A 23,410-nucleotide genomic window follows, 5' to 3' on the forward strand; every position below is an offset into this window, starting at 1 on the left:
CCTGGCGAATAAGGCCCCCCCCTACCTATGCAGTCGGCTGTCCCGCCACTCGACATCCCAACCTCTAAAATCCGCCCAGACCCACTGTCTATCGATTCCGAGGTTCAAACTACAAAAAGGGGGGGGGGCACAAGCTTCCCTGTCTTAGCCTCCAAGCTATGGAATGTCCTCCCCGTTACAATCAGATATGAAGACTCATTCAACACATTCAAGTCCAAAACCAAATCTTGGTTCTTCAACCAGCACTAAGACACGCTCTGCACACCTGCCGTCCTTACTCCGGCCTACTATATATATATAGACACTTGGTATTCCTCATGCGTCACCCACATCCGCTCTGTAACTTATGTAAATTGATCTGCCTGTTATCTTGCTTACTATTATGTATGCTTGTATATATTGCGTAATATTTATGTTTGCCTATTTGTTCTGTATGTAACCTTTGCACAAATTGCGCCCTGATGCCTCTGGGCCCGATGCTGCGCGTTACAAATAAACATAAAACATAAACATTACTCTTGCATTTCAGATTGTATCTCCAGTTTTCTGAACTCTAGCTGCGTCTTCATTTTCTCAATTTCCAGAACAAGTTCTGTTGACATGTGAGAGAGGCAACTTTGATACTAGGAACATTGGTGGTGGATCAACAGTCGTAACTGTATCATCATCATCTTCCTCACTTCTTGTAAGATGAGGAATAAGTGTTGAGCTTGGCCCTTGATCATCTTCATTCATATCAATTCCTGGAGTAGGGGTTAGAGGCCTACTCATAGTAACTTGGTGATCCAACAAACTTTGGATCAATTCACTGTTCTTCCATTTGCCACTAAGGCCTCGAGGTGTACACATCTTTTAGTTTTTCAACGGTGAGATCAATGAGAGCATCAGCTTTAAAGTATTCCATTGTTAGTGATTTAGTAGTCCCAGTATAGGTAAGCAGCCTTGTGGATGGATTCTTCGGACACAGGTACCGGTACAACCAGGAGTCGATGTAATCCAACACTACTCAATCCCACCACCTGTAACACCAGTGTTAGGGGAGGTTTTCTAAAGTTCACTTAAGGTAAGACTATATAAAACTATCTCTTAGTGTACAGGTCCTAACTCTTAGTATAAGTCTAAGATCAGCCACATGCAGATGATTCCTGTGTTGTTCTTTGCTTTTATGTTTTCATATTGTAAACCTTTTTAGAATAAATTCAGTTTTAACTGGTTGTGTGTGATATCGGTGTAATCTAATTATGTTACACTTTATGTAGTTTTGTTAAAATCCACCTATCGTCAAAGGGAGAGGTAGCCTCGACTAATTTTTCTTTCCCATATTGATTTGTTGTTTGCCTTGATGCTAGTTGGTTCCACCAGCCAAAGGGAAGGAGTCGTCCTCTTGAGAGTTCCTCTGTCTATAAGAAAACTGGTCAGGACAGGAGTGGTCACTTCATGTTTACTGGATGGGTCTGCAGGCGTCTCTGGTCGTCTTCAGCTTTGGTTCTTCTGTTCCAGTGGTCGACTTGCCTTCTACCTCAGGAACCTCAACTTATATCTGGATTTCCCACTCACTCCTCTGAAAACTCTCTCAGCATTTTACAGAAGTGGGCGAGTGGCTATCTAATTGGGACAGCCAAACCCCCAGTCTAAACTGGTTCCACTCTAGCAGACAAAGGACAGTTAAAAACCCCTGCTTCCTGACTTTGCAGACACACTGGAGCCTAGACTGGGTCACTCAAGTGTCCTGCCAAAGGCAAAACACACACCCAGACCTCCTGCTCCCTGAATGGTCTAGGAAGGGCTCACAAAGGACAACCACACGAGAAATGTTGAAAACAGAAAGGAGCCACCATGTTAGAACATAGGTGACCCTATTGTGCACAACCAAGACTGTAAAGACAGTGGGGCCTCATCACGAGTTGGGCGGTATGCAACGCATATACCACAAAGCGGTATTTTTGTTACCGTCACGAGTTGGCGTGCACACGCACACAGACGTGGCGTTAACACAAATAGCGTCCAGCGGTAACAGTTGCTGTGAACTGGAAATCTCAGCGCATATTGTGTTACCGTTGGTATCTCGTGCTAATATCGCCACGGGAAATGTGTTGCTGCCGGAATTGGAAACAAAGCGCCGGCCATTTTGGAAATCTCATTCCACCAAAAATCACAGCCCCTGGAAGCCATCCATACCTGAAAATACAGGACAATGTCCCAGGAGTGTGTCAGGGGCAAGGGTGCGTAAAAAGTTTTCAGCCTCGGAATTGACAATACTGGTGGAGGAGGTAATAGGCCATCAGGATGAGCTCTATGGCCGACAGCAGAAAAAGACTAGCACACAGCGGCTCAAGCAGATATGGAAATCTATCAGCCAGTAGGTGACAGCGGTAGGCTGTGTCCCCAGGAATGGGGAGTACTGCCGCAAGCGGTTCAATGACTTGTGGGTCCGTGTTCAGGACCTCCTGGCCCAGCATGGGGACTGGAGGAGGGCCACCAGTACCACCACCAACCACCGGAGTTCACAGTGTGGGAGGAGCAGTGTACCACCCTAATCGACATGAGTATGATTGAGGTAGTGGGAGGGGCGTAGGCAGGCACTGGCACCCAGGAGGTTGCAGGTAAGTCACTGCCCCTCCTCCCCCACCCCCATGCAAATAGCATTGTGTCTGGTCCCCCCGTCCCTACCCAGTTGACATCCTAAAACTGTGGGTGCAGTGCGTGTGATGTACTGCAGCCAGCCACGAGTGGACCCTTGTACCAGTGCACCCTAGCGACCCCAGTCTGAAGTACATCCAATGTATAATTGTAAGCACCATGGCACACACATCCATGGCCTGGCCACAGCAACGTCTTGTGTGTGTGTTTATTACCATTCCCCCCTCACTTACAGCTGCATGCCAGCTGTGCATTCACATCAGACATCTGAAGAAGCCACACCAACAAGTTCGAGCTGTGTCTCCCCCCTGCCGCCCCATGTAGTACGCCCCAGCAATCCCAACATTGTGAATAACAAACAGGTTATGCCCAAGCATGATACAAACTGTCCTCTCACCCCCTGTAAAGCATGAAATGTATGAAACAATTCTAAGTTGCCCTGTCCTCATACCACACCCTATGCACCCTACAAGCATGCAGCCATCATCGGAGGGCAACGTGGAAGAAGAGGAGGCAGGCCCATCCCCATGTACGCCCAGACGCGCCTCCACCAGCAACACCACCCCGCAAAGGGACCGGCATGATACACCAAGGCGGAGGACACACCACACCCCACCCCACCCCACCGCAGCAGGGTCTCAGCGCCTCTACGTCCCCAAGCCACTAGGCGGTCACCGCCTCTATGGCCCCAAGCCACCAAGGGGGGGGGGGGGTCACAGGATGTCGAGGTTGCCACCAGTGCAACCACCACATTGGACGGCAATACATCCTGTGTGGAGCAGCATGGTCTACCGGTGTTGTCACCCATTCATAGTCCGGATCACAAAATTGCCACACACTAAGGGACCCTAGAGCATGTGCATGGTGAAAGCCACAGTCCCCATGTCTCTGCACGCTGACGTTGTGCGCACACACCAGTGCCAGATTAGGACACGCCCTCATATGGGTCACCTGCCGGCAGCTCCTCCATCCACGGCAGCCCCACCAGACAGGCCACCACGTCTACCAACAGCACCCCCACTACCTGCGTAGACCTGGCAGGGAAATCAGCCCGACACATGACAGACCCACAGCTCCGGGAACAGCAGTCGTGGCACGCCTGGATGTGATACAGGTATGTCCGATGCGTATTGAGGGCATGGCGGTCGAACACAACCGCCACATAAAGGCGATCAGTAGTGCAATTCGGGGTGCAACAAAAACCATGGCTGGCACTGTGCTGTTGCTCACACCTGTAAAGTCGTAGAGGAGTGTACTGCGGCTCTCAGGCTTTGAGCAGAGTCTGTGTACTCTGTGAGGTACAATCAGCGCATGCAGAGCAGATGCGTGAGGCCAATAACCTCCTCCGCCAGCAGCTGCAGTTGGCGGCATCGCTGCTATCGACATCGACAACCCCCACTGAGGGAATCCCTACAGGGTTCACCCAGCAACATTCCCTACGCCATTCACAACTGTGCTCACTAGAAGGTGTAGGATGTGTCAACGTCCTTCCTAGAGAGACAATGCACTGTTGGCCGGCCACGTGGATCCATATGCACTGTGTTGGGGAGGGGTGGTGGGGGGAGTGGGGAATGTGTGCTGGGGAGTTGGTGGGGGCGGGGGGCATGTGTGCTGGGGAGTTGGTGGGGGTTGGAGGAATGTGTGCTGGAGAGTTGGTGGGGGAATGTGTGCTGGGGAGTTGGTGGGGTTTTGTTCCACGAAAATTAAAGCCTGTTGAAACTGGACAGAAAGCTTGGACATTCATGACTGTGTACAAGTGCTGTTTATTTGATAAAGTGTTCTTTGTGACATGTACCCATCCACCAAATCAAAAGAAATGATCAATTAATGCCTGTCCGGCCAACCTCCTCTCCCTCAACCCATCCCTGTGTGCATTGGCCCCGGCAACAGGCACACGGTCGTCGCTCCCATCCCCTGCCTGTTGTGCAGCATGGCACAGTTGAGTGCAATTTTTCCAGCGTTTTCAGGCACATACATCTGTGCCCGTCCATTACGGTCTAGGCACCAGAAACGTGCCTTCAGCAAACCAAATGTCCTCAACACATGCGCGGGTACGACTATGGGCATTGTTATATGCCAGCTCTGCATGAGTTTGTGGATTCCGTAAAGGGGTAATCTGACCCCTACATGAAGCCTGTGTCAATGAGCAAAGTGTTCTGTGGCAGGTTACATTTGCATGCACTTGGTGTTAATGGACTAGCAGCAGTGTTTTATGGCCTATATGTATGGTCATGTGTGAGACACTCCTGCTGAACAAGTATGTTTGCAGTTGTCATTTGATTATGGTGTCTGCGTTTGCCCCTTGTTTCATCTGCAATGTGCGCCATATCCCTTGTGGGCTACTTTCTACATTCAGCATCCTCTTGGCACAGTGGTGCATCCCTTACATACAGATGATGCTCCCGTCATATCTGTCTGTTGACGGACAATGTTTATTAGTAATGGTTTGTGGCTGTCTCTCTGGCTGGTATGGCGTTTGTTATACCTGGAACATTATTTAGCTATTTAGCATCCATGTTAATGACCATTCAGGGGACACTGTCTCAGGGACCTTGATGGTCGTGTATTTTCCTGCTCATTTACAGTGGTATTTTTTTGGGTGCGTTCGGCATTCATCTCACATAGCATTCCTGCGTCGTGCCCTGGGTGAGGTTGCTTTTGGGTGTCAGGGTGAGAAGCAGCATGGAAATACAGTCAAGATGCATTGTGGTGATTGTGTTTCCATATGTGATTGTGAATTCACAAGTGTATGCCCTTCAACTTCAGTGTGATCTGGTGTGGGGGACGTGTGCATGTGTCCTTGTGTGCCGCACATGCATGGAACTGGTGCTGGCTGTGTCTCTTGGTGGCATGCAAGTATTCCTGTGTGTCTGCTACCCCCCCTTTATCTGGTGTACTTTGGCATGCATTTCATGCAGGATTTGTACTCGCCCACTATCCATGTGCGATGGGCTTGGTGCCTCTCCATATAGGCTGGCACTGTGCTGTTGCGCAGCACCATAGGGTCGTGGTTGGATCCTGGGTAGCGGGCGCAGCATTGGGTGATAGTCGGGTCTGGGCTACAGGTCATCTACACATTGAGCAAATGGAAATTCTTCCGATTCCTGTAGGCCGCCTCATGGTCCCGGGGGTGCTACTAGTGCGACATGTGTGCAGGCTAGGGCTGCTATCGCGTTCAGGAGTTGGGCAATGGCATAGAACTGTGCCTTCACTTCGTTGACCTATGCCTTGGTGCCAGGCAATGCTATGGCTTCATTCCCATGGCGCAGCAGTGCATCCAGCACCTGACCCAGCACAGCACTGAATGTGGACTGGGCCATACCATGCATCATGGTAACTGTGTGTTGGAAGCTGCCAGTTCCAAGGCACTTTAGGACTGACGCAAACTTAACAAGTGGGGGTGCAGCAGTGCTGATGACAATCCGGCTAGCTATGTCACCTTGGATTGTGTCAAGCAAATGGGTCAGGGCCCAGCCTAGGATGTTGGCCTGACCCTAGAGATGGCTCTCCCCTCCCCCCAACCCCTTCTGCTCCCTGTGCCCTGGGCTGGTTGTCCGGCCTCGAACTCCTGGCACAGCAAGTAGAGGTCTACATCAAGGTTCCCTGCCCCAAATGGCAACATGGTGTTGGGGAGGGTGTATGGGGCATGGGTGGGTCTTTTGTAGGCCTCCTGTGTGCATTGTTTCCACCTGGACCTTTATTACTGTCTCCTCCCTGCTCCTAATGGCTACATGGTGTTGGGGAGGGTGTGTGGGGAATTTGTCTGGGGCTATTTGCAGCGGTATTGGTGGCAGTTTTACGGCGCTAGGAGCGCCAACGCTGTACGTGTGCTAGGACTGGAATAGCGCTTTTGGTTGTCGGTGCTATTACAGCCGGCTGTAATAACGACGGCAGGATTTACAGTCGTGATCCGGCAGAGCAGTATTGGCGGCGCTAATACAGTTTCCTCTGGATTTAAGGGCTACCGCCCAATTCGTGATGAGGCCCAGTCTGCGGGAAAATTTAGCACAATAGTTGGTAGAGCACGTTCATTGCCACCAGCCATAACTGTAGGGTTGTTTGTGACTAGAAAGTCACAGGAACTGGGAAAAGGGGGATACTAAGTATCCCCTTAGTACTCCACAGAAGGTGGTGTGTGCTAATCTCACATAATATAATGTTTTATGAAGACTAAAAAGTATCCCTCTATCCTTAATACCAGTTGATTTTAAGGATAGCCAAAGAATCTCAAAGGAGAACCCAAAGGGTTCCCAGCAACACTGCACATAAGGTGCTGGGTGCTGAAAAAGGTAAAAACAGATGCCTTTAACCCCTTAACTGCTGAGGGTTTTCGCTCCCAGTGCTGAGCCATATTTTTGGACAAATCGGTTTGTCGCATTGAATCCCTTGTAACCTTTCTATTACAAGTGATATCCCAACCAAATTTGCACCCTTTTCCTCCCACATGTAGTCGTCCTAACACCACCAAGGATTCCTAGTTTGCTGTAGGGTGGTGGCTTAGTGATTCAGTGCTCTCGAAGACTGCAAAACCTATGGCTGAACAGACCAAGTAATTCAAACCCATTCCTCAACTTGATTTCTTCAGGCAAATGGGATCCATTTTCAAAGAAGATGAAGAGGAGGATCAGCCACCTTTTTGGTATGAGTGTGGCACACCAAATTTTCCAGAAGAACTGATTTCTGAAGAGTCTTACGATGCACAATCTAGAAGAAACTCTTAAAGAAACCAGCAGCTGGGAATCCTCGCCAGAGACGGAATTTGGTAACCCAGAGGTAACTGGTTATGCTGATCCTTCTGTCTGTTATTTGTAAAGTGGCTGAATTTCTGGGGTAGTCTAAACCCACAGCTCCTATGGAACCTGATGTTACGCTCACCTGACTCCCACGGAGGCGCTGGCCTGGTTCGCGCTGCTGTGACCTCTTATAAGGTGATGCGCAAGGTTCGGAAGACGGACTGGACCGGACCCCCAAATCTGGCTTGTCTGGCTCGCAGAAGTATCCTTCTGTAGGCGAAAATAGGGGATTAACTGTCTGCGGGGTAATGCAATCGACCTCCCACTTTCCCCTCTCACCCTCCTTGAAACCCTTCTGTGATTTCTTGTAGCGTCTCACCTTAGGGTCTGGAAGGACGAGCTCTCCATCCTGCTTCTGATGCAGGGGCGCCTTGGTATCCAGTTACTTCACTGGATTTTCGGATTGGTGAGAACCAAACTTGCTTGGCTTCCAGGTAAGTTTTTTGATAAGAGGTTCCCCTTGTGTCCATGCATTAATGTACTAATGCTAGTGTCTCTTTCCCCATTGGGGCCAGGGTACGGAATGCCGGGGAACAGGCACCGACCCGAGATGAGAGGTGAAATCCTTGTAGAAATCAGGTAAGTCTTTAATGAGCGTTTTTTGGTAATGTCTTTTCATTCGCTCATTAACGCTGATGTCTCTTTTTCCCCTTAGGGGCCGGGGTCCGGAAATGCCAGGATGCGGCGCGGACCCGAAATGAAGAGGGAATGAATCAACAGGTAAGTCTTAACATGGAGATTTAGCTTTCCTTATTCCCTTCTCTCTCTCACCTTTTGTTCTGGTGTTTTTTCTCCCTAGGCGCTGGGGCATGACTGCGAATCCGGATGATCGCTGCTGAACATGGAGGCGCCCTGTAAAGGTGAGTGGAATGCGGCGCTGCAGCGACCGACGCGATAAGCTTTTAAATTAAAGTCTTCCTTTTCAGGATTGTCGGCGAGATGTCTCCGGGATGCGGATTTAGCAGGTAAGGACTTTTCCTTCTTCTGTTCTCTTCTTCTCTTCCTTTGCAGGTGATCCAGGATGCTGGCAGGCGTGGCAGAAGTCAGGATGCAGGAGCAGACACGGTGAGCGTCCAGCTGCTAGATGCAGAACAACGCGAAGCACGTGTGGCTGTTCGGGTGGGGTTTAAATAGCCTTGGAAGAAGTTCCAGGTATGTATCCTTCCTCCAATCAGGTATGTATCCTTCCCCGACCACGCCCGGATGGTAAATTAGTCCCACAGGTAAAGTAGTTCCTTTCAGGCCTCAAGGAGGCCGGGATCCTGCAGCATGGTCTGCATCAGGTAAGTGCACCCAAGCATTCCCATAATGAGCCTGGCGCCATAGGCGCCAGGACAATGTCCAAAGGGCCCCTATATGGGGTTGCTGGGTCCTTCCTTGGGGACTGGATGTCCGCTTTCAGGGACGCCGGGCTTGAACCGGCTCCCCGGGAGCGGGCATCATGACAACTGATGACCTCACTGAGTGGTCAGGTTAAGGAGGCTGTGTTACCATTTCATGCAGACTTAAGGGTGAGAGGTATGTAAAGTTGGCAAAAACCAGATTCTTTTCCATCTATTAACAACAAAAAAAAAACTGAACTGCTTCTGTGGACCCTCCCTTCTCTGAACAGGCACCACACACCAGAAAGCCTGGTTGTTCAAGCAGCAACAGTTTCTAAGCTGCAGTTTATACGTCTACTCTGCTAGATAGATAGAAGAATTGAATCTTTGGGAAATCAAGTATTTAGTACAGGGAGCATGCGACTAAAATCGGCAAATGATACTAGTGGCTTAGAGAGAGAACACACGCACAAACTTTTGAAGCCTGGTACAAGATGGAAGAGATGCTGTGAGGCAATCTTTACAGTCCAGCCTGGATTCAGTATGCAGATCCATGGCTGCCAGTACAGTGCTTAGCCGCATGCCTTGCCTAAGGAAGTCAGGATTTTCTGCAGACATCCAGGCACGTTTGCTTAAATGCTGTTTGAGCTAACTTCTCTATTTGGAGAAAAGACTGGTGGTAGCCTGGAGAAACTGCAAGCTTCTCCTGCTGCAGCAAGATCATTGGGGGCGGCAATCAGACAGCCTCTATCTTCAGGTTAAGGATGGAGAGGACAAGCTTTTCGTTGTTATTTCTCCGTCTCTAGAGGAAGAGGTCAATTCTAGCTAAGCGGCCAGATAAGAGCGCCTCGTGGAGGTAGAGTAAGTAGAACTCAAACTCATCGTTGAACGTCTTCCGGCCTACAACTTTCTAAGGTTTCTCGGCTTCATGGCATCCTGCATTTTTCTGGTGCCAGAAGCCCGTCTGAGAATGAGATCCCTTCAGTGGGTTCCCAGATCCCAGCAATCTCAATTCTCCGGCAGAATGACAGACCGTCTCCAGGTCCCGACAAAGGTTGTCCAGGATCTCCCGCGGCGGGCCAGCCGAGAGAATTTGATGAGGAGAACCCTTTTGGCAACCATGGCCGGAGACGACAGTTTTGACCAACGCCTCCCTCACAGGATGGGGAGCGCAAATGTGAGATCTTTCAATAAGCGGACATTGGTCTCAGTTGGAGTCCAGACTCCATATCAACCTTTTAGAGCGGAGGGCAATCAGACTAGTGCTGATGGCCTTCCTGCCCTCATTACGGGGGAGAAGTGTCCTGATAAGGATAGTGGCTATGCACTACCTCAATGAGAGGGGTCGTGGAGGTCACTGCCCCTGTGCAGAGAGGCAATGCAGCTCTAGTTCTGGGAACTGAGAGAGGGAATCACTTGTCTGGCAGTTCATCTAGCCGGAGAAAAGAACATGGTGCTGGACGCTCTTATCAGGCAAAGCAGAATCTCCCACGAGTGGGATCTAGCTCAGGAAGTCCTTCTGGGAGTCTTTACCCTTTGGGGAACCCCTCAAGTGGATCTGTTTGTGACCAGTGTCAACAAGAAGTGCGAGCTGTTCTGCTCCAGGGAATGTTCCCAAAAAGGAGCTCTAGGGGGTGCATTTGTGGTGGACTGGGAGTATCCACTTCCGTTTCCGCCAGTCCCTGTCATTCCTCATGTCATCAGAAGGTTAACGAAGTTCGGGAAAACCATGAGCCTCATTGCCCCGGATTGTGCCAGGAGAACGTGGTACCCGAACCTGCTGGAAACGGCCATCTGTCCTCCAATTCTCCCACCTCCCCTCCAAAGGGAGGACCTACTCTTGTAAGAGGGAGATTGCATTCTTCACCCAGAGATCAATCTTCACGCCTGGTGTCTGAAAGGGTGAGATAAGGATTGGGTCCTTCGGAAGACGGAATGGAAGTGTTGCTTCTGGCTAGGAGACCAGCAACCAAATCCCTGCACCGCTGCTGTTGGAATACATTTTGCACCTGGTGCAGGGAAAAGAAAATAGATCCTTTCACATGTAAACTTCCCCATGTTCTTTCTTTCTTGCTCCATCTAACTCGCTCTGTATTTCAAGTGGCCACGGTGAAGGGTTACTTAGCAGCACTATTTAAGAGATCTCCAGATGAGGGATCGTATTTCAATGGGCCAATTATATCATTTCTTAAAGGCCTAACAAACTTGTTTCCGCCTATTCTCTTCATTGTGTACCAGGATTTCCTATGGGAGCCTCGTTTGAGCCCTTACATTTGTGTCCTTTAAGGATGCTCACCATAAAAACAACCTTTTTAGTAGCCATCACATCTGCCCGTAGACGTTGGGTTAGTGAGCTATTGTCTTCCAAACAACCTTTCACATCCAGGACAAGGTAGTCTTAAGAGTTGAGTCATCTTTCCTTCCGAAAGTTGTCGGAATTTCATCTATATCGCGTGTTTCCATCTTTTTATCCATCTCCTCATCCATCAAAGGAGGAGAAGGGGACTACCCGGCCTGGACCCTAAAAGGGTACTAAGCTACTACATTACATGAACAGCAAATATTTGTCAAGATGATCAGCTGTGCATCGGTTACGCCGGTCAAAGATTAGGCTTGCGGTCACAAACCAATCTCTAGATGATTGTCATGTGCATAACATAATGTTACTCTTTGGCAGGCAAAGACTTGCCCGAAGGTTTGATTGCGCATTCCACTAGAGAGGTGGCTGCTTCCTCAGCTCTGGAGAGAGGTGTACCAGTGAGGGACATTTGCAGAGCGGCAACCTGGAAGTACCTTCATACTTTTCAGTACATTTTACTGTGTAGATTCTTTATCAGGAGAGGAAGCCAAATTTGGCAAAGCCGTCCTTCATAACAGATACAAATAAGCAAATACTTGGCACCTACCTCCTAAGTAAAACCGCTTTTCCTAAGTAAAACCGCTTTGGGAGTCTATGAAAGATGAGGAATACGTGGGAGGACACAATCCATTCGAATAACAAGTTACTTACCCTTGGTAACGTTCTTTCAACTGGACGTTCCGCACACATATTCATCATCGCCCTCCCTCCCTCCCATCCATCCATCCCCTCTTGCTTGCCTAGAATTTCCGTCTCTTATACCTTCCTTTCTCGCAGCGTCAAGATTGTCTCCTCCTATAGCACAGCATGCAAGTTAAAGAATGGAAAAACCAAGAACTGAGGTAACGGTCAGTGCACGTGCTTCATATACCACCGTCGACATTACAAGGGACACTACGGAGGCCATTGAGGACCAAGACTCGATGACGCACGCCGCTCGAGCCTATGAAAAATTAATTCCGAAGCAAGCTGCAAGCAGACTTAAATGTAAAAGATGAGGAATACGCGGGGGTAACATCCAGTCGAAAGATCGTTACCACAGGTAATTAACTTGTTCTTCTAAATAATAAATGTACTGCAACCTTTACATTGCCGCTTTTAAATACTTCGCACAGCATTTACATAAAACTTACTTTCTTTTAATGACTGCCAGATTCTTCGGAACAGTTTCTTTTCCCCAATATCAATAGCAAGTATTGGTATCGGAGAAAGGTTCTATAGGAAAGCGACAATACCTTCACCGGGTGTAAACATTTCAAGTTGCAAGGCATAACTCGCTCGCTTCCACAATTTTCCACTTGCAAACTGCATACCATTTCTTTCTCTCTAAATGTCAATTATAACTCCCCATTGGCAAGTGGCAAGTGAAAATGTTGAAACCCACTTGAATGAATACATATGTCTGATGAATAGGGAAAATTCAGGAAAGTATCTGTTGTAAAAACAAAGTGCCCAGTGGACGGGACCTAAAACATTCCCAGAGTTCACATTCAAGCCCATATCGAAGCAGTATCTGTCTGAGATTTTGGGCAAACTTAAGCCTGCTAATTGTAGGGGTGATGCCGGCCGGTTATAACGTTTAAGGCCTGTGCTCCACATCTGGTGCCCCCAATTACTAAGTTTGTTAATGCATATTTTCGGGAAAACTCTGTTCCAAGCAATCTAAAACAAGCTTGGATTTCACCACTTATAAAAAGGCTTCTCTTGATCCCAGTATGGCAGGCATTTATCGCCTTATTATGAACGTACCCTACCTGTTAAAGATCTTGGACAAAGTAGCTCATCTTCAGATTGAAGCCTTTTTTGCTGCACATGACATCGTAGGGCCCAAACAATCTGGTTTTAGAAAAGCTCATAGTACGGAATCTACCCTCTTAGAGCTCAAGACCAACATTATGCAATCCATGGCAGGGGGCAAAATCACTTTGCTCATGCTTCTGGATCTCTGTGCCACGTTTGATCTTGTGGATCACACTATTTTGCCAGAGAGGTTGGGGACACATTTCTCCGAATCAGCGATGGAGGGGGTGAAATCATTCCTTGCGGAACGTAGAGCGAGGTATTTTTCTGACAATGTCATAGCTGAGGAGTTCTCTGTCTTGTGTGGGGTCCCACAGTGCTCATACGTGGCACCCACTCTTTTTTTTTTAAACTCTTTTTTATTGAACTTCAAATTTTAACAACAAAGCAACCACAAAAGAATGAAAAACCACCCTCCACCACTCCCCCACAGGATGACGAGCATTCAAAATTCCCCTTCTTCCCTCTCCCAGACAGTTCCCTCAACCTATTGTAGCTCAAGAAGTCTCAGGCGTTGCGGACACCATATCACTCTGTAATCATCTTTGAGAAAAGTCATAAGCTCCCCCCAGTCGGCCGCAAAGGCTTGCACTTTATTCTCTATGGCATAAGTTGCCCACTCCAAGGCCACTATGTCCCAAACCTTCCGCAGCCAGTCCTGTTCCCTTGGAATCTCGGGGCTCCTCCATCTTTGGGCTATCAACAAAAGGGCTGCCAGCGTCAAGATTGCTTTTGCTTTCTCCCTACCCCTGATCCTCCCTTCCTCAGAAAGCACCCGGACGCCCAGGAGGATCTGCATTGGGGTCCGTGTATCTCCTGGACCGAAAGCCTTATCCTGTGCTCCGTGTACCTCAGCCCAAAATGCTGCAATCTTGGGACATTGCCACCAAACGTGTTCTGCCGTGCCTACTAACCCACAACCTCTCCAGCACCAGTCCGATCTTGTGGGAAACACCTTTTGCAGTTTGACCGGGGTGTAGTGCGATCCAAATAGGAGCTTATACCATGCCTCTTGGAGCTGGGAGGCTCTAGCTAATTTGGGTATCTTCTTCCAAAGCCTTTCACACTCCTCTCTGCCGATTTCCCTTCCTAGGGCCTTTTCCCATGTCTGCATGTAAGGCCACTGAAAATCGGGTTGCAAGCTATTCAGGATCTAATAGATATTGGAGATGAGGCCTTTCGTACCGTCGTCAGTCAGCAGAAATTTCTCAGTTTGTCGGCTCCCTAGTTGCCGACTGTCTAACTCCTGGGTGTAGCACCCAATGCCTTATTTGAGCGTAACGCAACCTTTCTTTCTCCTGTATTGCAAATACCCTTTTACAGTCCTCAAATGACAGTAATTCCCCCTCACGGAACATATTACATAACTTCCCACATCCTCCTTCCTGCTAACTCTGAAAAGCCCCCTTCTCCAGACCCTGGGAAAAATCGTCATTGCCAAAAAGCGGTGTAAACCGAGAGGGGAAGGAAGTAATGCCCTTGGTCCTTACCATGAAATCCCAAATGTCCACCATAAGTTTTGTGATGGTGCTTTCATAGAGGTGCCGCGGTCTATGCTCCTTCGGGAGCCAAAGGACTTCTGTGAGGCAACGGTGGGCCACTGCTCTGTCCATTCTCACCCAGAGTGTCTCTTGCTGGCTCTCTTCCCCCTGCAGCCATTCCCTGATGATTCGTAGCTGAGTTGCCTCATAATACCGCTGAAAGTTCGGCAGAGCCAGGCCTCCCTCTTGTCTAGATGCCATTAACAACGACCCCCGCACCCTTGGTCTTTTCCCTTCCCACACGAAATCTTACGTCAGAATCCCCAATTCCCTAAAGAAGCTGGGTGGAACGATCTGCGGAATAGCTTGGAATAAATACCACAGCCGTGGAAGCGCAACCATCTTCACCGCTGCAATCTGCCCAAGCCAGGATACTCTGAGGCCTCGCCATCTACGATAGTCCCTTTGAAATGCGCGGAGGAGTGGGAAAATTCGCCTGGTACCACCCCGAGATTGTTGCCGTGATCTTTACCCCCAAATATGTAATCCCACCCGGGCTCCACATTAAGTGAGTGCCTTCCCTCATCTCCTCGAGTTCTAGCCCCTTAAGTGTTAGATTAAGGATTTCTGACTTGTTAGCGTTGACCTTGAGTCCCGAGGCTACCCCAAATTGTTCCAACAGGGATAGGCTAACCTGAACCGATTCTCTGGGCACTGTCAACATCAGCAACATATCGTCGGCGAAGGCCGCGACCTTCTGTTGTCCCCCCCCCCCCCTCCCCCAAACGGGATGCCTCATATATACGGCTTCTCTCTAATCGCTTGTAGTAAGGGTTCCAGATACAGCGCATAAAGAATAGGGGATAGGAGGCAGCCTTTCTTGGTCCCCCTTTGCAAGTTCACCCTTCTAGTAGCCGTCCCATTGACCATTACCCTAATGGATGGTGCTTGGTAGTTCGCCTGGACCATCCTGAGAAAATCCCCCCTAATGCCCTTCTTTTCCATTACGCGAAACAGAAAAGACCACTCCACGCGGTCAAAAGCCTTTTCCGTGTCGAGCGCCACCAAGACTGCTGGAGTGGATGTCCTTTGGACTTTTTCAACTAAATGGGCCACCCGCCGGATGTTATCTGCTGTTTGCCGGCCTTTGACAAAGCCCGCTTGATCGGGATGTACAAGAGAAGGCAGAATGGCATTCAGCCTATTGGCCAAGATTTTGGTATACATTTTGGCATCGATATTGATCAAGGCAATGGGGCGGGAAGCCGTTCTCTCCTCCGGGTTCTTATGCGGCTTGAGGACAAGGGTCACTTTTGCTTCTTCCATTGATGGGGAAATTTTACCCGTCCGCCGAAATGTGTTGAATAGAGAGGTCAATTGCGGGGCCAACTGTGTGATAAACATTTTATAAAAGGCAGCGGTATAACCATCAGGGCCAGGGGCTTTATTCCCTGGGAGAGCTCTGACCTCCCCTCTTACTTCCTCCTCTGTGATTTCTCTGTTTAATGCCTCCCTCGTCTCCCTATCAATTTCCCTCAGCTGGACTGATTGTAAAAACCTATCTTGCGCCTCGCTAAGGGGGTGTTGGGATGCATAAAGGGAGTCGTAAAACTCTGCTATAGCCTCCTTCAATTCTTCCCTCTCCGTCACTCTCACCCCATTGCCCAGTTTTATGGCTGTGATGGCATTTATCGCCCTTGGTCCCCTAAGTAGCCGTGCCAAAAGCGTACTCGCTTTATTCGCTTTAGCATAGTACTTTTGTCTCACAGCTAGGAGTGCCCCTTCCGCTTTCTTGCTACGTAATAATTCTAACCGGCCCAGCGCTTTCCTATATTCCCGTAAGGCTATTCGGGATGGAGTAGGCCTTGCTGCCTGCCTAGCTGCCTCAACCTCCGCCTCCAATTGCACCTCCAAAGCTCTTAACTGCTTCACCCGAAAAGCAGACGCAGCAATTAGATCCCCTCTAATTGTAGCCTTAAAGGCGTCCCACCTTATCCCTTCTCCCGTGTCCTCCAACCTGTTTATCGCAAAGAAGGTCTTAATCTTCTCCTCATTCCCTTCCCGAACCACCGGGTCTCTCAGGAGCGCACCAGGGAACTTACAGCCCCACACCCCTCTCCCCCGCTTACCCAAATCCATAACTGCTGATACTACCTTATGGTCGGTCCCACCTGCACTTCCCGGACGCATCCCACTAGCCCTGCCGAGACCCATATATAATCTATTCTAGATTGAGATCCATGGATCCCAGATATGAAGGTATAACCCTCCGCATCTCCCTTTACCTCCCTCCACACGTCCCGCATCCCCAGGTTCCTAATCTTACCCTTCAATGCTGCCGATAATACTGCCCCAACACCTCTAAGAACGTTGCCACTTCTGTCCCGTACGATATTCAAGTCTCCCAATAAAATAAACTGCCCCCAAGATTGTTCTTCTAACACTCTCAGTACCGACATCAGAAATTGCTCCTGACCAGAGTTGGGGCTGTATACCACCGCTATTGTATAAGGGGCATCCTGATACTTCCCTCTAACCACTAAGTATCTCCCCTCTATCTCTCGTGACTGCCTCCACTCTGAAATTAACCGTGATTCGAATAGCTAGTGCCACTCCCTTCGTTTTACTGTGACCTGAGGCATGCAATATCTGATCAAAGTCTCTCAGCTTCAGCCGACCCTGGTCTTTAGGTAGCAAGTGCGTTTCTTGGAGGCCCATAAAATCGGGTCTCTCCTACCTCACAAAGAGTTCCAACTTCTTCCTTCGCAGGGGAGAGTTCAACCCTTGCACATATGCGTTACCCACTTAAGAAATTAAGTGTTGCAACTGAGATTCGTCTCTGCACCACTGTCTTCCCTCCTTTCTCCTCCTTGAAAGTCTCGCTACCCCCCTACCCCCCAGCCCCTCCAAAACAAAAAAAGAATACCTGCAAAGATGCCCTGGAGAACCTCTGTCAGATCCTTATCGGGGACCGATTCCGGCAAGGATTTAACTCTTTAACCCTACGGGATCTGTTCTCCAAGTCCTCCAGTTGGACCTCCAGATTCCTCGTGGCCACGTTCAACCTCTCTATGGCTTTGCTGTTAGCAGAGGTTTCCTCCTCTACCTCTTGGAGGCCCTTCTCCAGGGCATCTGTGCACCCACCCTCTTTTCCATTATTTAAGCAACTAGATGAACCTTGTGTTGTGTACGCAAACTATGCGGATGATACAGTGCCTTGTGCCCATGACTGGTGATTACATGTGTGATTGTCTTGTTAAATTCCGCCTATGAAATTTTCCAATCATGGATGCAAGTAAATAATTTGTCCCTAAATAGTTAAGACTGAACTTATGATGTTGGGAACTGCAACGAAATTGAAGAAACCTAATGCGACATATTCATCCTTTAAAATTGTAGTGTGTCAAATTAAGACCCAGAACAAGGTTAAGACACTTGGTGTGATCTTTGACCAAGAATTGGCGATGAAAAGCCAGGTTAACTGTCTTGTCTCCAGCACGTGTTATCATCTGAAGCTCCTAGCTCAGCTGCGGCCTTTACTGTCATCAGTAAACTGTGCCACAGTGGCCCGTGCCATTATTGGAGCTAAAATTGATTATTGCTACGGCCTATTGCTAGGAATCTCCATACAAGATATGACCCGGCTGCAGGTGTTGCAGAATAATACAGCGTGTATTGTTGTAGGTCTGCAAAGGAGATACCACATTACAATGGCTAGGAGAGCATTACATTGGATTCCCATTCGTAGCCTTATTACTTACCGCGTGATGTGTATCATGTATAATTGCATTTCAGGGCAAGCCCCCAAGTATCTCGCCAGTTGCATTTCGCGCCTGTCGGCGCGCAGAGCCTCGAGATCAAATAATACTGGCTTACTAGAAACCCTGAGAGCGCATCTGTCCCACGTGGAGCATAAATCCTTTCCACATGCTGCTCCACGGATATGGAACCTTTTAGATCTGAGGTTGTGCACCAATCTGCAGCTCTTTAAGAGCAGGCTTAAAACCCCATCTATTCGAGTAACCTCTGTTTCAACAATTTGACTCTGTGCTTCTTTATGATAGTTTCTTCTCCTTCTATACCCCCTTTTGGATACTTTTTGTTATCTGTTTGTTGTTATGTTGGCACAGTCATGCCTCCAGGCTTGTTTTCTTATGCTCAGTACAAATAATATAAATAAATAAAAAAATAAATGGTTGGTGACTGCACCCTTTTGTGAGATGAGTTCAACCTGAATTAGGCAAGATTCCTCCTTCCTTCCTTCACTTTAGGTGTCCATTGAAAACGTTTGACTACCTGTCAGAGTCCCCTGAACAAACACCTTGCTACTCTCTCCAATATATTGTATCACCTACTTCCTTCGTAAAGGGCTCTGTTCCTTGCTAGCGTAGTTAGTGATACATAAAATAAATCACTTACATGTATATATCGCAATGTTGGGAGTCCGTATGTAATTCCTTCTTTTAAATATGCTGTTCAGTGAGATTGTACCAGTTTATAAGCAGCTTGAATTCTGATGATTATCTCCTGCAATTCCCACGATTTTGGTTGGAAGGAGGCAAAACTGGTATGGAAGTAGGGATTTGAGAATGGTTTGGGATGGTTGATTATAGCCTCTGGATTTTCTTAATAATAGAATAAAGGCTGGGAAGTCTATGCAGCAGAGGTGAGACGTTAAATACCTCCTGGGTGAGGGACGTCATGGATGATATTGACTTTGTCTAGTTTATCCTGCTGTTGTGGTGGTATTTGGTCTTGTAGAGTGGCCTGGCTCATGCTTATTCTGCAACACAAGCTCCCCACCTCTTGGTTGTCTCTTTGGCATTTGGGTTCTGAGTAAAGACATGCTGATTTATGGCTGGCCTGTTCCACATTGACACATTTACTTGCTGGTACCCACATCAAGACCCTCTGTTTGTCCTAAATACTCTAAATACTTGCTTTCCTCCCCTCACATTCTTTTAATGCACAGCTCTTTCTTTCCCTCTTCATTCTTTCTATAGTTTTTCCCTACCTCATTCCACCTCCTATTCCATAGATAATTTGTTTTTGTGAAAACTGTAAACGTGATGCTGAGCTTACACTGGATTTCAAATCTTCACTTGGGATGTACTTGTACCCTTGTGGATGCTTCAAAATTATATGGTCAGCAGTGCTTTCCCATTAGAGGGATATTTTGAATTGTGTACTACTATAAATGTCTGCATCACCCGATTCATTTATCCCTAGATGCTTGCATTTTGCCCCCTCTAACTGCTAGAAGACGCAATTCCCTCTAATTTGTTGCAGTATGTTGCTATCGTTTGAAAACCTTCCTCGCTTGCTCTCATGATACTGCATTGCTGCAATTAGTAGCTTTCTGTTTACTTGGTTCTATATATTTGGACAGTACCCCCATTCTTTGTCAAACACTCAACTGCCATATTTGGAGATTTGCTTTGAAAAGATTGAATGTTGTGCATCATACTTTGGTAATGGTGTGGTTCATCTGTTCTTGGAGCAAGAAATCTACATTTTCCAACTTGTTTGCAATATCCATGTACTCTCACCAAACCACCAGTGATGGTACTTCCGGCTCTGATCTGTTCAGCCTGTGCAAGGGTTTTGGATCTGCGTGGTGTGCTTTGATACTAGTTCATGTTGCTAACAGAATGTGGTGTTTTGCGGGGAATGAACCAGTATGTGGCTACTTAATGTGTTTTCACTATTTTCTAGTTTGCTGGCCTATCAGATGTCTCCATATCAGAAGATATCACTGTGGAGGGGGAGATCACCGTTCCCATGGGATCCCAATCACAGGAAGAAGACTACTCTACGTTAGATGAGCCTGTTAAAGACACCATCGTAAGTGTGGGTGATCAACTGCTGAGGCGTGGAGAGTCTATTCTTTGCATCTCCTTTTGGGCAAATTGGGTCTTCTGTCCCCCATATGGACAAAATTTCACAAGTTTTTTTAACTTTGCAATTTATTTTTGCGTGGGCATAACACAACGGGCACACACATTGCTGTTCAGCAGATCAGATGAAGTGAGTTCTGAATGAATAAGGAAAGTTACTCATGTCTTGTAGCTGTACTGAATGACTACATTAATGTTCTGGTAGCGTAAAATTGTTAGGCTATCACTTGGCTAGTATAGCGGAAACGTTTTGAGTGGTTCATAGTCTTAGTCTGTGTATTTGGGCTTTTACACACATGACTAAAAGCACAGCATTATTGAAGATACATGGAAATATACCTTCTGTTTTATGCAACGTAGATGGATGGAAAAAGGCCATTCGGTTATGATTAGGCCACATCTTATTAAACATTTAAGCACTTTGACAAGCGATGCATTTCTTTTTGTGTAGGTGACATACTATCCTGACATTGAATTAAAAAAAAAATCAATTGATCGCCATTGTAGCCTGAGAGCTGATTCTCCCCTCCCAAAGAATATTTCTGGACCATTGCACCTGAACAGTGGTCCAGAGCTCAAATGGTGGATGCAGAGAGCTTCTGCTGTGTGGTCACAATTTGATTAGAAACGTATGAAGTTGGTCCTTTTGGTTCTTGTAGATCTGCACACAATTGAGCACTCTATGGTTCGTATGTAATGAAGGCCTAGGTAGTGGTTTACAAGAGCGACAATACGTCATGGATGTCACCTATGATGATTGGGGGGGCAGGCACAGGTTTATGCACCGTAAGGTCCCTAGAGCTCCTTAATGAGGATCTTAAATTCTTTCCTGAATATTGTTTTGGAGTTGTACAGATGTCTGCTAGGATGTTCCACAGTGTTGATGCATAACAGGAAAAAGCCTGTTTACTAGTCTTCTGTTACCAGCATTTTGATATTTCGCAGCGTTACACCATCTGGAATTGCTCTGATCACTGGAAAAGCATAACGTTTTGCTGAGATAGGCTACTTGAGTTGATATAGCACTAAATATAACAGTCTGTTTTAGTGATGATCTGAGCTGGGATTGGCAAACAGTTCATCTTGATAAATGTGGCAGCAGTGTGTCGCACTGTGTTGAGTGGCAAGAGGGCTGTGTCAGTGAACCTCGAGAGGAGCATGTTGCCTCCATCCCGGTGGGACAATACTGATGCTTGAAGAGAGGCCCCAAAATCGGAGGGTAGAAGATAATAGGTGCGATAGCTGAAACGAGGCTGTTTTGCTCTTCATGGCAATGTGAGGTTTATAGGCTATTAAAAACCAGAACTTTGGTGCTAGGGACTAATTGCTGCATGAACCCTTCAAGATTCATGCTATATGGCCAGGATTCGATTAAATGTTGCCTGGCTGCTTTGTCGATGAGCGCAAACATAGTCTTAGTGGAGATGAGCTTTAAGTAAGTGTTACACAACCAGGACTGTATAAGCATGAGACTGCATGTCGGCCTTGATGTCTTAGGGTATACTTACCCTCCTAGGTATAGTTTTTTCATCAGAAATATGATGGACTGCGATGTCTTGGTCAGTTAAAAAGCCTAGTGGCTCAGTCTAAAATGACTGGTGACAGGATGCCTTTTGGGGGTGGCTTTGCTGTGGGGGTAGCGTAGCACACCTGATCAGTCGACGGCATCAACTGTTTCAGATGGATGTGGTCTGATGAGTAGATGATATTTGGAGCCGTGGACCCCATCGTTTAGGCTAATAGTGTTATTAAAGTTGTATGGCTGACCATATCAAAGTCTGCAGAATGTTAGTTAAGAATTTTTAGAGTCCAACTGGCGTGGGACTTTACAAGACTTATCTCTTGGTATTAGGTAACCCACCTTTTAATATAGGCCTGTACTACAAAGGTTGGTAGTGTGACTGAGTAGCCAGGCTTATCTTAAGGGGGGTGGGGGGGTAATGTGAGCTGTAGAGCTGTACAATGAAATCAGTAAGTACAGGTATCTAGGTAAACACTTGTATACTTAAAGTTATAGTATAAATATGTATTTACATATACACACAAGGATAATTATATAATCTTTAAAAAAACAGCAACTACTAATAACGTTAATCCAACCGTTAGGATTCAATTGAACGAGCAATAAAGCAGGTGAGTCATTTTTCATGTTATACATTTTCCAGCACATTGAGTGACGTCATTTGAGGTCAGTAATAACACTTATTTGTGATCACCTTTGCGATATTGAGTTATAAGGAGGGAAAGGTTATAGTTGGATCGGAACATACTTTGTACTTTGAAAAACAGTTAGATTCTCCCAGAGGGATGTATCCCAGCAATAATAGTGTTCAACAATTAAAACATGTAAAGGAATACGCAATGCCAACACCAATAGGTTCAGAAGGGGACCTGTAGGGAGCCAGGACAGCCAAAGTCAATGGGCTCGTTCAAAGTTCTGATGCTCTCTTCTTAGAATATGTTTTTAAATAGTCAGAAGTCTGAAGTCCGAACAGAAAATCACAGAAGCTCAAGAGGAGCCACCTTGAAGAAGCACAAGCTGGGAGGCCAGTGCAAGTGAGATGAGGTAAACTCTAAAGAGGATCAAATAGCACTGCCCAAGGGAGGAAGCACCACAATTGGTAAAGGGTAGATGTACCCCAAGCCACACAGTACCTGTGAACTGAAGAATTTGCTCCAGCTGGATGCCTTCCTGTTGCATTGTAGCAGGCCGTGTTTCTGGTCCTTAGGCGTGGTGACGAAAGAGAGGACGCTTGGCGGGCTTCTGCGGCAGCACGCGAGAGAGGAGCTCTGCAGCAATGGATTCTCCTTGATTCAGTGTTGTGGTTTTGGCGTCTTTTTCTCAGCACCAAAGAAGAACAAGCAGCTCTGGTTAGAAGTTACTTGATCCTTCGGTCCTGGACTCTGGTGAGGGGACTCTGGATGAAGATTTCCTGCTTCTATAGGGTCCTCTGGATGCCCATGAAGTCTTGGCTGGATTGGCACTTTCCGAAGACAATGCACTCGATGGTCAGGGATCCTCGGGCATTGGATGCTGCAGCCTTGGAAAGTCACAGCAAGTCGGGTTTTGTGCCAAAATGAAGCTTGTTTTAAGGCTAGTTGGTCTCACCAGCCTAAA

At 47.5% G+C, this 23,410-nt stretch overlaps 1 protein-coding gene across 1 annotated transcript in view; it reads left to right on the forward strand.

Annotated features, from left to right (window-relative positions):
• The window catches only part of YIPF6 (Yip1 domain family member 6), a 355,485-nt gene that overhangs the window by 58,408 nt on the left and 273,667 nt on the right, over positions 1 to 23,410 (forward strand). Inside the window, exon 2 of the mRNA XM_069612519.1 lies at positions 20,111 to 20,239. Coding sequence (XP_069468620.1) covers positions 20,111 to 20,239 — 129 coding nt within the window. The remainder of the gene's footprint in view (positions 1 to 20,110; positions 20,240 to 23,410) is intronic.

Source organism: Ambystoma mexicanum, chromosome 5p, assembly GCF_040938575.1.
Source record: "Ambystoma mexicanum isolate Mex_15411 chromosome 5p, UKY_AmexF1_1, whole genome shotgun sequence".
Lineage (NCBI taxonomy): Eukaryota > Metazoa > Chordata > Amphibia > Caudata > Ambystomatidae > Ambystoma > Ambystoma mexicanum.